General features: G+C 43.5%; 2 protein-coding genes across 2 annotated transcripts; both read left to right on the plus strand.

Annotated features, from left to right (window-relative positions):
- Positions 1-377: 377 nt before the first annotated feature.
- On the plus strand, positions 378-4,528 carry LOC102931755 (nicotinamide N-methyltransferase-like). The gene is made up of 3 exons (XM_037882082.1): positions 378-540; positions 3,249-3,456; positions 4,099-4,528. The coding sequence occupies exons 1-3, from the start codon at positions 396-398 to the stop codon at positions 4,526-4,528; spliced, it is 783 nt and encodes a 260-aa protein (XP_037738010.1). The 5' UTR covers positions 378-395.
- Positions 4,529-9,729: 5,201 nt separating this feature from the next.
- Positions 9,730-12,636, plus strand: LOC102931529 (nicotinamide N-methyltransferase-like). The gene is made up of 3 exons (XM_007060492.3): positions 9,730-9,898; positions 11,428-11,635; positions 12,201-12,636. The coding sequence occupies exons 1-3, from the start codon at positions 9,730-9,732 to the stop codon at positions 12,634-12,636; spliced, it is 813 nt and encodes a 270-aa protein (XP_007060554.3).
- Positions 12,637-15,533: the final 2,897 nt, after the last annotated feature.

Here is a 15,533-nt window from a genome sequence, read left to right on the forward strand (position 1 = left end):
GAGAGTCTAGTGCTGCTGAAGTTGATCCCCAAACCCTCCCACTGTGCAGATATCAACTTGTGCCCTCTGGAAGGAGAGAGGCTGGCATAATGCAATTAACTATTCATAGAACTTTATATCAGCTTCCAGCTTGGGATTCCTTTCAGGACCTGTAATCTGCCCTGGGGTTGTGAAAAACAAATGGGATTAAGAAAGAAAAGTTTAAGCAACAGCAAGTTGTACATCTAACGTTAAAGAGTGTAGGGGCTGAGTTCCACAGCGGCACTCTTCTTGCAGGGACATGAAAGTGTTAAAAGACAGAGGTCAGATGAGCTGTCCCTAGTGACATGCACTACTGTGGGCAGGAGACCCAGGGAAAACTAGCACATTGTCTGTGCAGACTTTGAGTGAGCACCATGGCTGAGTTCACCGGAGGAGATGACTACCAGGCAGAGTTTGATCCAAAGGCCTATCTCGAACATTATAAATTTGGGGAAGGCACCTGGGGAGAAGAATATCTGAACTTTGCCCTGAAACATTATTGTAAAACCTTCACTTCAGGTATGGCCTCTTGGTGGGATTAGGGATTTATCCCTGGCTTGTCTATCCTTGTCTGTGACATGCCACAGAGGGCAGAACCAGAGGCAATGGGTTCAAACTATAGCATAGCAGATTTAGATTAAATCTCAGGAAAACTTCAGAACAGTAGGGCAATGGAACAGACTGCCTGGGGAGGTTGTAGAAGCTCCTTCACTGGTGGTTTTCAAAAGGAGGCTGGAGCCATCTGCCTTCAATGGTTTAGACACAACAAATCCTGCATCTCGTACTTCTGGGGGAATTCTGTGCCAAAAAAATTAAAAATTCTGTATATTTTATTTTTCAAAATAATGCAGTGTAATTACACCAGTTTCAATTACTTTAGTAATTTATTTAAACTATAATACAGAAAAAAAGTCACAATAACTATTCAGCATTTCCTAAACACATGAAAGTTAAGTTACAAATACTTGGTAAACAGTACCCTCCATTCCAGTTATAATCCTGGCTGGCTACTTTGGGAAATGCTTGGTTCTAACTGTCCTGACATTTTTTTGACTGCTTGACAAATGTTTTATTTGCCCTCAAAAATTCTTTTTTTTTTAAAAAAAAAAATGGGTAAATAAAATTGCTCCTGAGCTGTAATCTAACCCCATTGTGACACAGGAAAAAGGGAGAAAGCACATAGATCTCCCTAGCTGACTGTCATTAATAATAAGGCTTCTTTACACCACTCTGGCAATGTAAAGGAACCTTAAAACTTTTATGCCTATTTTATGCTCCTGGGAGAATTGACTAAGAATGGGAACAATTAACTAATAATAGGAACATTAACAACTACACAGGCAGGCTGCTGTATTCCTGCTCTGCCTCAGGGGACAGAGCCTGCCTCACACCTAAATCTAAACAAAACAAAGCCCTACCCCTCCATGCCAGTGAGAGGGACAGAGTCTCTCTCCGTTATTCCCATGCATGCCCATACCCCTGGCGGTGATTAACATCTTCCCATGCGTCCAAGCATCCATACCCCAGCCCCCTCAACCCAATGTGATTTAAGTCTCTGCCAGCTGCTCCAGGCACTCAACCAGACATGCTCTGGCTGCCAGATTTCTTTGCTTCCCCATTTTTCTGTGAGGGAGTAAAGAAATATGCGGACAATATGAATTCTGCACCTGCGCAGTGGTGCAGAATTTCTCCAGGAGTAATCTTGGCAGGGGGTTGGACTAGATGACCCTTGTGATCCCTTCTAATTCTATGATTCTATGAGTAACCAGGTTATTATCATGCCTCCTTTTGGCCTGGGTTGTGGTGAAGTATCCTGTAATATGCATTAGTTATTTGGTTTCCACGGTCACCCCTAGCTGATGTGCAACAAACATGCTATGGCAGTTCATCAAGTCTCACCTTGCTGCACAGGGGGGCTGAGGACCCTTCAGCTAGCGTTTCTAGATAAAAAGCCCATTAGACAGGCTAAATGTTATTGTTCAGCCTTTGGAAGTACCACAGATTATCAAAAAGCTTTTCCCATCCTCCCCTTTCTGCAAGCATCCATGCAGTACGGCCTTGAACTGAAACTCAGGACACCTGAGTTCTGTTCTCACACCTGCCATTGACCTTCCCTTTGACCCCGGGCAAGTCACATCACCTCTCTGTGCCTCATTTGTAAAAGGGGGATAATGACATGAGTGTTCCGGTCCAAAGCGCTTGGAGCTGTATAAATGTAAAGCACTAGACAGAAAAGTTAGTTATTATTAATTATTATATAGCAAATTTCCCCTTAGCCTTCTCCTGGGAGTGGAAATGAGATCTTTTATCAATAGCTCTAAATGTGTTCAAAATCACCCCTGCAGGTAAATTATTGAATATATTTGGTTGCATCCCTTTTTAAGAAGTTGATGTGATGCAAATTTCAATTCTGTTTACAAAGCTGTTTGATTCCAAGAGCCAGCTATACTGCATCATACTGTATTTTTTCTATTACTAACAATTACTGCAACCCCATAGACACATGGTATAATCCTGGGGATTGTCCTTAAATATGGTAACTTGTAAGGGGGAATTGCATGGCTCAGGGGACTGGTAATAGAATTAGAGCATCTTGCATTTTGGAAACACTAAAGCTGAACAAAAATGTAAGTGCAACAAAAAAGCACATACTACGGTATCAATCCACCATGGAAAGGGACTGAATGTAGGAGTCTAGACAGAAGAAAATTACTAACACCTGCTAATTGGAAACATAAATGTTCGTCTTTGCTCTGTATCAATTCATTTATACATTGCAGAGGAGGAGTTTATGGGACGACACAAGGTGACGGTCAGTGGTGAATCAGGTCCATGGTGTGAAGCCCTGAAACAGCCGAGTAAATAATCATTACTGTGAATAGCTCCGCCTGATGTACAATAGTATTCTTACAGCTACAAAAAGAGCACTCATTCCGTATACATCTTCCAGGCAGCAGTCAACATTGTCGTCTTCTATACTGCTGCCTGGGTTAGTTTAGATATGCAGGAGAGTATCTGATGTTAATTTCCATGTCAAGAAGCACTGAGGACTTGCAGCCAAAGCTTGGTAACGCTGAAGTCACTAGGCGTTTCGCCATTGCCTTCAGTGGAAGCAAGATTTAGCTCTAGATGTATTAAAACTCAATCAACTAAGCTTAATTGAGACGAAGTTGCATTTAGTCTGGTTAAGACGCAATGAGCTCCAAGAATTCTGTATTCTGAACCAGGTGGGGTGAAAGGGGACACCCTGATTGATATTGGCAGTGGCCCCACTATCCACCAGCTCCTCTCTGCCTGCGAGTCCTTTAAGGAGATCATTGCTTCGGACTATACAGACCGGAACCGCCAGGAACTGGAGAAATGGCTGAAGAATGAATCAGGAGCGTTTGACTGGACTCCAGTGGTGGAATACGTGTGTGAGCTAGAGGGAAACAGGTACCGGGTCTGGAAAAAGCAGATTGCCTAAATCCCTTGTGTATTGCTTAGTTTGTCTATGCAGCATCATCTACTTATACTGATCAGCTGGAAGCTGCAACATAATCAATGGTGAATATAGGAAGAAATTTTGGGGAGAAAATAAAGAGCAGGCAGAATGTGGTAGGAGTCTGTATAGAGTCCCCAGGAGGTCTCAGCATCCGAGACCTTGGAGAGAGCTATCAACTGGTGTTGGCATTTTTCCAGTCTGAAATGCAGAGGGAAATGTGGCTGATGTAAATTCACCTGGTTGCAGATGTTTAAAAAATCCTAAATTCAGACAGTGGGCGTGTGGGGGGAGGGAGGGAGGAGTCCACTGAAAAAGTAGCCAGAGTTCATGACCCTGTTAGCAGAAGTAGGATGAGTTCTGAGCACAATGTGGTGGCTAGGACTTAACATTTCTGGGCATTCCAGCATATCTGAAAACCTGACCCAGGGGAAAGGGGACTAAAGACAAAGTTAACACAAGGTCCTACAAACAGACATCACTCTAGCAAATTATGTTTTCCTTCTAATACTCACACCTATGTCATACAAAGATACTGAAATTGCAGATAACCATTTGGAGTTCATCTTGTATTGTATATGTGTATGTCTCTCTAGGGGAAAGGAGGCTGAGAAAGAGATGAAGTTAAGTAAAACCATCAAACAGGTTCTAAAATGCGATGTCCACAAAAGCAACCCCATGCATCCAATCATCCTGCCTCCAGCTGACTGCCTGGTCTCATCACTGTGCTTGGAAGCTGCTTGCAAAGATCTGAACACTTATCGACTTGCTCTGAAGAACATCAGCTCCCTCTTAAAGCCAGGAGGGCACTTGGTGCTGAGTGGAGCTTTGGCCTGTAGTTTCTACGTGGTTGGCCCCAAAAGGTTCTCTTGTTTGGTCCTGAGAGAGGAATTTCTGAGGGAAGTCCTCAGTGAAACTGACTTCATCATTCAGGAGTTTGAGGTTCTCTTCAGGGATGATAATTTCATAGATGACAGCTCTGATTTCTCTGGGATGTTCTTCATTCTTGCTCAAAGGAGAAAATAATATAAATCCTTTAGGGAGTATGGGTAAAGGAAACCCTCCCCGAAGGAACAGAGATATGTAGCCTATGCAGCTAGCCTGCCAGCTTACTTTATTATGTAATCTGTCTCCCACTACCAGGTCCCCAAGGAAGGGTGTGAGTATGCTAGTTTAAGTAGCTTTTGTAAAGGGATGATTCCACCAGGGTCTATAGAACTGTGCTATTTCTTTGCAGCTCTGTGGTTTGGGGCTATGATAACTCTTTCCTTTATTTTAATAAAAATCTCTAAAGCCTGACTATGTGCTCTGTGACCACGTCCTTGCCACACACTCCGAGGATCCGTACAAAGTATTAAATGTCTACATTTTCTAATTCTGTACCAGTTGCAACATGGGATTCCTTTGGGGACCTGTTACCTGCCCGGTAGTTGTGAAAAGCAAACGGGATTAACATGAAGGTTTAAAATAATAGCAAGATGTATGCCTAAAGGTAAAGACCATAGGGCTGAGTTCCACAGTTGATCACAGTTTGCAGGCACATGAAAGCGTTAAAAAGCTGAATGATGCAATTTTTAACACTGTTTACAAACCTATTGGATTGCAAATGCCAGCTCTATTGCATCACCTTGTATTTTTTATTACTAACAATTACTTCAACCCCATAGACACATCGTGTAATCCTGGGGATTGTCTTTAAGGACAATAATTTGTAAGAGGAGATGGCAGGCTCTGGGGACTAGTAATGGAATTAGAGCCTCTTGCATTATGGAAACATTAAAAATGAATAGCAATATAAGTGCAATAAAAAGTACCTCCTGGGGTATTAATCCTGAATGAAAGGACTGAATGTAGGAGACTAGACAGGAGAAAATCACTAACACCTGGTAACTGGAAACATTAATATTTGTCTTTCCTCTGTATCAATTGCTTTACATATTGCAGAGGAACAGTTTATATGAGGACATAAGGTGAAGGTCAATGGTGAATCTGGTCCATGGGGTGAAGCCCTGTAAATAATCTTTATTGAGGACTCCTCTGCCTGATGCATGCTGAGTACTTGTTCCGTATACTCGTGCTTGCAGTGTCTACACAGGTGCAGAGCATCTGTAAATCGAGTCCAAATGTGCAGCTCCCCAATACCCTCGTGAAGATCCTTACCAGAGACAGCTCTGCCTGAGATCCAATGAGGTTCTTTAGTCCATGAACAGGACTCTCATTCAGTATATATCTTACACGCAGTGTCTGACACTGTCACAATCCCTACTGCTAACACAACTTAGAGAAGACACCTTGGAGAGTTTCTGACATGTCAACAATGGGTTGATTCACACTAATGCTGCAGCACGGTGCATGAGAGTTCATAAGCTGCTGAAGTTGATCTGTATGTGACTTTCTCTCTTCGCCCATACACTTAGAGCACCTCAGTCTGTAACAGGACTCTGGACTAATCGGAGAACCCTTCCCCTGTGCATGTATCTGCTTGTCAGCTCTGGAAGGGCTGGGGCTGGCAGAGTGCTATTAACTGGTCACAGAACTCTGTATCAGCTGCAGCTTGGGGTTCCCTTAGGGACCTGTAACCAGCCCTGTGGTTGGGAAAAGCAAACAGGCTTTTAAAAACAGGGTTTTAAACAGCAAGATGCATATCTAAAGTTAAAGACGGTAGGGGCTGAGTTCCACAGATACACTCATCTTGCAGGGATACAAACACATTAAAAGGCAGAGTGATGCAATTAATACTGTTTACAAAGGTTTTGGAGGGCAAATGCCAGCTATATTGCATCACTTTGTATTTTTTATTACTAACATTTGCTGCAAGCCCATAAACACAGAGTGTAAACCTAAGGATTGTTGTTAAATACAGTAACATGTTACAGAGGATTGCATGGCTCAGGGGACTGGTTCATGGAATTAGAGCATCGTGCATTATGGAAACTAAAACTGAATTGAAATGTAAGTGCAATAAAAAGTACCTCATGAGGTATGAATCCTGAATGGAAAGGGACTGAATGTAGGAGGCTAGACAGGAGAAAATAACTAATACTTGCGAATTGGAAACATTAATATATGTCGGCTCTGTCTCAATTAATTGATACATTGCAGAGGAAGACTTTATATGGTGCCACAAGGTGAAGGTCAGGGCTGAATCTGGTCTGTGGTGTGAAGCACTGTAACATCCTAGTAAATAATCGTTATTGAGGACACCTCTGCCTGATGTACAGTAGTATGCATACTTCTGTAAAAAGAGTACTTGTTCCATACGTATCTTCCATTCAGTGTCTACACAGGTGCAGGGAAACCGTAAATCAGGTCTGAAGGCTGGCCGGGCACTAATAACTATTCACACAAATCTGTATCAGGTGCAGCTCGGGATTCCTTTCGGGACCTGCAACCTGCCCTGTGGTTGTGATAGGGAGATGGGATTTAAAAGAAGGTTTTAAACACCAGCAAGCTGTATGTCTGAGAGTAAATACGGTAGGGCTGCTTTCCATAGCTGCTTGCAGCTTGCAGGGATATAAAAGTGTTAAAAAACAGAATGATGCAATTTTTAACACTGGTTTACAAAGCTTTTCGATTGCAAATGCCATCTATGTTGCATCACATTGTATTTTTATTACTAATAATTACTGCAACCCCATGGACACATAGGGCATGTCTACACAGGGATAAAAGACCTATGTCACAGTTGTGGCTGGCCTACCTCAGCTGACTCAGGCTTGCAGAGCATGGGCTGCAGGGCTAAAAATCACTGGGTAGACATTTGGGCTTGAGCTGAACCCTGGGCTTTGGGACCCTTCTCCTTTGCATGGCTCCAGATCTTGGGCGCCAAACTAAGTCTGAACATTTACACAGAGATTTTTCAGCCCCAAAACCTTAGTCCCGCAAGCCTGAGTCAGCTGCAGGTTTTTTATCCCTCTGTAGACTCAGCCATTGTGGAACCCTATAGATTGTTCTTAAGTACAGTAACTTGTAACTGGGAATTGCAGGGCTCAGGGGACTGGTCATGGAATTAGAGCATCTTACAATTATGGAAAAACTAAAACTGAATAGGTATATAAATGCAATACAAAGTACGTGCTGGGGGATGAATGCTGAAGACTAGAGAGGAGAAAATGACACCTGCTAATTGGAAACATTAATGTCTGTCTTTGCTCTGTATTAATTACTTTATATATTGCAGAGGAAGAGTTTATACAATGACACAAGGTACAGGTCAGTGGTGAATCAGGTCCCTGGTGTGGAGCCCGAGTAACTAATCTATATTGAGGACACCTTTGCCTGATGTACAAGAGTATTCTTACTTCTGCAAAGAGAGTACTCATGCTGGAGATATCTTCCGTGAGGTGTCTACTCAGGTCCAGAGAAACTGTAAATTGGGTCCAAATGTGCAGCTCAGCAATACCCTCATGAAGATCCTTACCCAAGACAGCTCTGCCTGAGATCCAGTGAGATCCTTTAGTCCATGAACAGGTTGCTCATTCTGTGTACATTTTACATGTAGTGTCACAATCCCTACTGCTTACACCAGTTTAGTGAAGACACCTTGCAGACATATGTCAACAATGGGTTTCTCCACACGAATGCTGCAGGATGGTGTATGAGAGCTCACAAACTACTGAAGTTGATTTGTATGTGACTTTCCTTTTTCTCTTCCTTTCCCCCCACACTAGAACACTGAAGTCTGTGACACAAACCTAGCCTAATCTCAGAACCCTCCCCCTGTGCATGTATCTGCTGGTGAGCTCTGGAAGGGGTAAGGCTGGCATAGTGCTTCTAACTGGTCACAGAATTCTGTATCAGCTGCAGCTTGGATTCCTTTAGGGATCTGTAACCAGCCCTGGATTTGAACAAAGCAAATGGGATAAAAAGGAGTTTTAAAACAATAACAAGCTGTACATCTATAGTTAAAGACAGTAGGGCTGAATTCCCCAGCTGATCTCAGCTTGCGGGGCTATGAAAGCATTAAAAGGTAGAGTGCTGCAATTTTTAATGCTGTGCGTTAAGCCATTGCAATACAAATGCCAGCTGTATGGCATCATGTGTTTTTTATTATTTATTATTCCCAATTACTGCAGCCTCATAGACACAGAGTGCAATCCTAAGTATTGCCCTTAAGTACAGTAACTTGTAATGTGGGATTGCATGGTTTAGGGGACTGGTTAGAACATCTTGCAATATGAAAACAATTAAAAGAAATATAGATGCAATAAAAAGTACATGCTGGAGTATGAATCCTGAATGAAACAGGACTGAAATCAGGAGACTAGACAGGAGGAAATCACTGGTAACATAAGTCTTTGCTCTGGATTAATTATTTTATATATTGCAGAGGAAGAGTGTATATGAGGACACAAGATGGTCAGTGGTGAATCAGGTCCTAGTAAATAATCTCTACAGAGGACACCTCTGCCTGATGTATGAGAGTATTCTTACTTTCACAAAAAGAGAACTCATTCCACATAGATCTTCTATGCAATATATACAGGTCCCGGGCAACTGAAAATCAGGGCCAAACCTGCAGCTCAGCAATCCTCCAATGAAGGTCCTTACCAGAGATTGCTCTGCCTGAGATCCAGCAGAATTTTTTAGTCCATGAACATGTTGTTCATTCAGTAGATATCTCACACTGTCACAATCCCTGCTGCTTACACCAGTTTAGTGAAGACACCTTGCAGAGTTTCTGACATATGTCAATGAGGGGTTGCGTCATATTAATGCTGTAGCACGAGTTATGATAGTCTATGTGCTTCTGAAGTTGATCTTTTCATGATTCTCCTTTCTCTCGTCACCCACACACTTGAGCACTGAAGTTGGTGACAGACCCTCACCTAATCTCAGGACCCTCCCTCTGTCCACGAACACAATTTGTGAGCTCTGGAAGGGGTGAGGCCGGCATGGCGACATGACCTATTCACAGAACGCTGTACCGTCTGCAGCTGGGGATTCCTTTAGGGCCCTGTAACTTGCTCAGTAGGTGTGGAAAGGAAATGGGATTAAAAAGGTATAAAAGAACAGAAAGTAGTACGTCTAAAGGTAAACACCATTGGGCTGCGGTTCACGGTTGCTCTCAGGTTTCAGGCCCAAGAAAGTGTTAAAAGGCAGAGTGATGCAATTTTTCAATACTGTTTACAAAGCTGCTGGAAAGAGTTAAAAGGCCGAGTTCAGATTCTGAATGATCAGGAGCAGCTGGCTGTGCACAGGAATCCTAGGGAAAAGCAACGCATTGTATGTGCAGATTCAGAGGGAGCATCATGACTGAGTTCACCGGAGGCGATGTTTACCAGGCAGAATTTGACCCAAAGGCCTTCCTGGAATATTTTAAGTTTGGGGAAGACACCTGGAGAGATGACTTTCTTATCTTCATCCTGAAACAATACTGTAAAACCTTCACTTCAGGTATGGCCTATAGGTGGGATTTGGGACTCATCCCTGCTCATCTATCCCTGTCTGTGACATCAGAAACCAGGTTATTATCATGCCTCCTTTTGGCCTGGGTTGTGGTGAAGTATCCTGTAATATGCATTAGTTATTTGGTTTCCACGGTCACCCCTAGCTGATGTGCAACAAACATGCTATGGCAGTTCATCAAGTCTCACCTTGCTGCACAGGGGGGCTGAGGACCCTTCAGCTAGCGTTTCTAGATAAAAAGCCCATTAGATAGGCTAAATATTATTGTTCAGCCTTTGCAAGTACCACAGATTATGAGAAAGCTTTTCCCATCCTCCCCTTTCTGCAAGCATCCACGCAGTACGGCCTTGGACTAACACTCAAGACACCTGAGTTCTGTTCTCAAGCCTGCCATTGACTTTCCCTTTGACCCCGGGCAAGTCACATCACCTCTCTGTGCCTCATTTGTAAAAGAGGGATAATGACATGAGTGTTCCGGTCCAAAGCGCTTGGAGCTGTATAAATGTAAAGCACTAGACAGAAAAGTTAGTTATTATTAATTATTATATAGCAAATTTCCCCTTAGCCTTCTCCTGGGAGTGGAAATGAGGTCTTTTATCATTAGCTCTAAATGTGTTCAAAATCACCCCTGCAGGTAAATTATTGAATATATTTGGTTGCATCCCTTTTTAAGAAGTTGATGTGATGCAAATTTCAATTCTGTTTACAAAGCTGTTTGATTCCAAGAGCCAGCTATACTGCATCATACTGTATTTTTTCTATTACTAACAATTACTGCAACCCCATAGACACATGGTATAATCCTGGGGATTGTCCTTAAATATGGTAACTTGTAAGTTGGGAATTGCATGGCTCAGGGGACTGGTAATAGAATTAGAGCATCTTGCATTTGAGAGAACACTAAAGCTGAACAAAAATGTAAGTGCAACAAAAAAGCACATCCTACGGTATCAATCCACCATGGAAAGGGACTGAATGTAGGAGTCTAGACAGAAGAAAATTACTAACACCTGCTAATTGGAAACATAAATGTTCGTCTTTGCTCTGTATCAATTCATTTATACATTGCGGAGGAGGAGTTTATGGGATGACACAAGGTGACGGTCAGTGGTGAATCAGGTCCATGGTGTGAAGCCCTGAAACAGCCGAGTAAATAATCATTACTGTGAATAGCTCCGCCTGATGTACAATAGTATTCTTACAGCTACAAAAAGAGCACTCATTCCGTATACATCTTCCAGGCAGCGTCAACATTGTCGTCTTCTATACTGCTGCCTGGGTTAGTTTAGATATGCAGGAGAGTATCTGATGTTAATTTCCATGTCAAGAAGCATTGAGGACTTGCAGCCAAAGCTTGGTAACGCTGAAGTCACTAGGCGTTTCGCCATTGCCTTCAATGGAAGCAAGATTTAGCTCTATATGTATTAAAACTCAATCAACTAAGCTTAATTGAGACGAAGTTGCATTTAGTCTGGTTAAGACGCAATGAGCTCCAAGAATTCTGTATTCTGAACCAGGTGGGGTGAAAGGGGACACCCTGATTGATATTGGCAGTGGCCCCAACATTCACCAGCTCCTCTCTGCCTGCGAGTCCTTTAAGGAGATCATTGCTTCAGACTATACAGACCGGAACCACTGGGAACTGGAGAAATGGCTGAAGAATGAGCCAGGAGCATTTGACTGGACTCCAGTGGTGGAATACGTGTGTGAGCTAGAGGGAAACAGGTACCGGGGCTGGAAAAAGCAGATTGCCTAAATTCCTTGTGTATTGCTTAGTTTGTCTATGCAGCAACGTCTACTGATGCTGATCAGCAATATAATCAGTGGTGAATACAGGCAGAATTTCTGGGGAGAAAATAGAAAGCTGGGGGAATGTGGTTTTTAGTCATGATAGAATCTGTATAGGGTCCCCTGTGGTTCTCAGTATTAGAGACCTTGGAGACAGTTATCAACTGGTAAAGTGTTGCTGAAGTAAATTCACCTGTTTGCATATTTTCTTACAAAATCACAATTTAATCAGGGGGTCCCCTGAAAACGTAGCCAGAGTTCATGACCCTGTTAGCAAACTGGGATGAGTTCTGAGCAAAATGTGGTGGCTTTCTGGCATGTCTTAAAACTGACCTAGAGAAGAGGGAACTAAAGATAGTTAACACAAGGGCCTAGAAATAGACATCATTCTAGCAAACAATGTTTTCCTCCTAATATTCACATCTATATCATAGAAAGACACTGAAATTGCAGATAACCCTTGGGAGTTCATCTTGCATTGTATATGTGTATATCTCTGTAGGGAGAAGAAGGCTGAGAAAGAGACAAAATTAAGGAAAACCATCAAACAGGTTCTAAAATGTGATGTCCACAAAAGCAACCCCATGGATCCAATCATCCTGCCTCCAGCTGACTGTCTGATCTCATCACTGTGCTTGGAAGCTGCTTGCAAAGATCTGAACACTTACCGCAATGCTCTGAAGAACATCAGCTCCCTGTTAAAGCCAGGAGGGCACTTGGTGCTGAGTGGAGATTTGGGCTGCAGTTTCTTCATGGTTGGCCCCAAAAGGTTCTCGTGTTTGGTCCTGAGAGAGGAATTTCTGAGAGAAGTCCTCAGTGAAACTGGCTTCATCATTCAGGAGTTTGAGATTCTCTTCAGGGATGATAATTTCATCGATGACAGCTCTGATTTCTCTGGGATGTACTTCATTCTTGCTCGCAAAGAGGAAGCAATATAAATCCTTTGGGGAGTATGGGTAAAGCAAACCCTCCCCGAAGGAACAGAGCTTAATATTACTAATAAACATAACAATGAAATCAATGCAGTATTTTCTCCAGCAATGTTAAATACATTAACCCTTTGTTGTGAAATACACAATGCCCATGACAAATACAGGAGAATATAAGCAGCTAAATTGTTGCTGCAGGATGAACTCAACTGAGGAAATGCTTCTCTGCAGGATGAGTTCCAACAGACAATTTTGGTCGCTATTTTTTTAAAAATTTTTTGCAATTTTTGAATAATTTTTATCCAAGTTCTGCTTGGTTGTTGGCATTTGCCAAAGAAAAGCTCCAATGAGCTACATAGTCAGCGGAATGGTTTTGTTTCTGTAAACGTACTTAGCACCTTATATTACTTTGATTGATGCTCTTCTTGTCTTAATGAAATGCCATGTTACTCCTTGAAATCTTCTGTTTTACGGTATGAAAAATGTGTATTTTTTGTGTGAAAAAACTGGCCTCATTAAATATTCCCAGTGAGGATATTGAGGTGGATTTGCTCTATTCGAACCCTATCCAATGTGCATAGCTTTCCATTGCTTTAATGAACATGGGCTCATGGGCTCTAATCTTAATTTTTTGTCTCCTAGTTCAGGTTTCAGGTTTCTCCGGAAATGCAATTTTCAATGGAATTAGACAAGTCGGGCTTGGCCCTCTGGTCCAGTCAGTCTGTGTTCAGGCAGCACCTAACTGAGGTGAGGAGATGAATGTGGCTTTGTGCCTCCTTCTCTTCCCCCACTCCTTTACCTCCTGAACCTTTAGCTAACTGGCAGCCAGTTCAGCTCTTTGCAAAAGTTAGAGCAGCTGCAGGGCTACTCTAAATTGCGCTGGCTAGTAAGAGCCTGCAAGGGACTGTTCTAGTAGCCAAGGATCATGGAACCCAGAGATACTCTGGTCATGACCCCCACCACAGGCCAGTCTCTGCCACATGTATCATCCATACTATTTTATCAGCAGAGCACAGTGCAGCTGTAATATTATATATAATTCTGTAATGTTCTGTGGGCCTGGAGCCTACACTGTTGGATATTCCCCAGGTTCTATGCTCCCCAGTTTCTCACGGCTGCTCTCCAAAGTGGGACGCCACTGGCTGGACTGGTCAGATAGGTCAGAATTCAAGATAAGAATCTGGACGGATGCAGGTCTGGGGCTGAGAGGGGCATCCAGAACTTCTGGCTCAAGCACCTGGTCTTGTCGGATCTCCTCAGAGATGCGCCTGAGCTGTCAAGCTCGATTCCAGGTCAAGAAAGTCAATTCCCTTCTCTGTTCCTGAGCGGATGTGTGCAAAATGCTGGTGGCGGGGCTATACTCAGACCACAAGTGCCCTTGGCGGGGCTGGAGGCAAGCCAATCTGCAGGCTCAAAAAAGCCCTGAGAACTTGCTTCTTTTTTCCATAGGGCATGCCTGCACCTGAAGCACTTCCGTGGGACAGCTGAATCTCTAGCGTTGGAGACCCTTACTCGAGTGACGGAAGGGGTTTTCCCATTGCTAGAGTGACTCCACCCCCTCGAGAGGCAGTAGCTAGTTCGATGGAAAAATTCTTCCATCGACCTCGCTGCATCTACGGTGGGGTTAGGCCAACCTAACTATGGTGCACAACGTGTACAATTTTTCACAACCCTGAGCAACGTAGCAAGGCCAGCCTGGGTTTTAGGTGTAGACCAGGCCTTGGAAGCCACCAGCATGGTTCTGACAACAAAAATTACTACATGGCCCCGGGAGAGGGGACAGAAGCCTGAGCCTAAGCCCTGGCATCAGCCCTGGGTAGAGGGGTTTGGGCTCCAGTTTCAGCCCCAGACTCCAGCAAGTCTAACGCCAGCCCTGGCAACCCCATTAAAATTGGGTCATGACGCACTTTGGGGTCCCGACCCACAGTTTGAGAACCACCGCCCTAGCATGTTGCTAGGACCCATTGACAGAACATGCAGGTTGTATCTAATCTGTCGTTTGACTTGTTACCTTGAAATCTAATGTGATTTTTTTAAAAAAATGGCAGAAAAAACAAAAAGAGCAAAGTGCCAATCTGAACAGCTGAGATCAATAGCCTCTCTGCCTTTGCTATTGGCAGGGCCACGAACCTTTTCAGAGGCAGACTCCTGATGCTGGGTCAGTTCAGACAGAGTTCAGATTCCTCGCTCTGACTGTGGGTGGGAGGTCACAAGGAGAACCAGAGCAGAATCTAAGCTGTCACCACTCATAACACCAACTGAGCTGAGATTGCTTAGAAGATTTAAAGTCTTAGGGGCAAAGCCCCAGGCCACTGAAATTAGTGGGAGTTTGGCTATTGCCCTGAATGGAAGCAGGGCATGATTTTAACAGAAAAAAAAATGCATTGGAAAAACAGCCCAGTGTAATTGAGATGCAGCCTCATTTAGCCTGGTTAGGACATGATGAGCTTGAAGAATTCCCCAGTCTGAACCAGGAGGTGTAAAAAACACCTTGGTGAATGTCGGCAGTGGCCCACCATTTACCAGCTTCTAGATCTTTGCAAGATCTTTATGGAGATCATTGCTTCAGACTACAGGGACTGGAATTGCCAGGAACTGCAGAACTGGCTGAAGAATGAGCTGGAGTGGAGTCGGACTCTGGGGTTGCACGGTGTGTGTGAGCTGGACAGGACAGGTACTGAGCTGGAAGAAGCTTGTTATTTAAATCCCGTGAGTATTGCAAAGCTGCTTTTATGCAGGGCCAGCAACTCTCACTGATCAACTGCAAATTTACCAACAAAGAGATCCTTGGGGAAAAACTTTGTTGTAGACAGGCCAGAAGAGTTTGCAGCGGTACAGAATGCAGGCAGAAATTTCAAGGGGAAAAAGGGGAGCAGGATCAAGGGGGAATACATGGGACAGGGGGA

This window comes from Chelonia mydas, chromosome 22 (genome assembly GCF_015237465.2).
Source record: "Chelonia mydas isolate rCheMyd1 chromosome 22, rCheMyd1.pri.v2, whole genome shotgun sequence".
NCBI classification, from domain to species: Eukaryota; Metazoa; Chordata; order Testudines; family Cheloniidae; genus Chelonia; species Chelonia mydas.

Bases quoted from the DNA above. Each gene is read 5' to 3' on its own strand.
- LOC102931529 (XM_007060492.3), top strand. From the start codon at position 9,730: ATGTGCAGATTCAGAGGGAGCATCATGACTGAGTTCACCGGAGGCGAT. The intron at 9,899-11,427 runs GTATGGCCTATA...ATTCTGAACCAG, and splicing joins CTGTAAAACCTTCACTTCAG to GTGGGGTGAAAGGGGACACC. The intron at 11,636-12,200 runs GTACCGGGGCTG...ATATCTCTGTAG, and splicing joins TGTGAGCTAGAGGGAAACAG to GGAGAAGAAGGCTGAGAAAG.
- LOC102931755 (XM_037882082.1), top strand. From the start codon at position 396: ATGGCTGAGTTCACCGGAGGAGATGACTACCAGGCAGAGTTTGATCCA. The intron at 541-3,248 runs GTATGGCCTCTT...ATTCTGAACCAG, and splicing joins TTGTAAAACCTTCACTTCAG to GTGGGGTGAAAGGGGACACC. The intron at 3,457-4,098 runs GTACCGGGTCTG...ATGTCTCTCTAG, and splicing joins TGTGAGCTAGAGGGAAACAG to GGGAAAGGAGGCTGAGAAAG.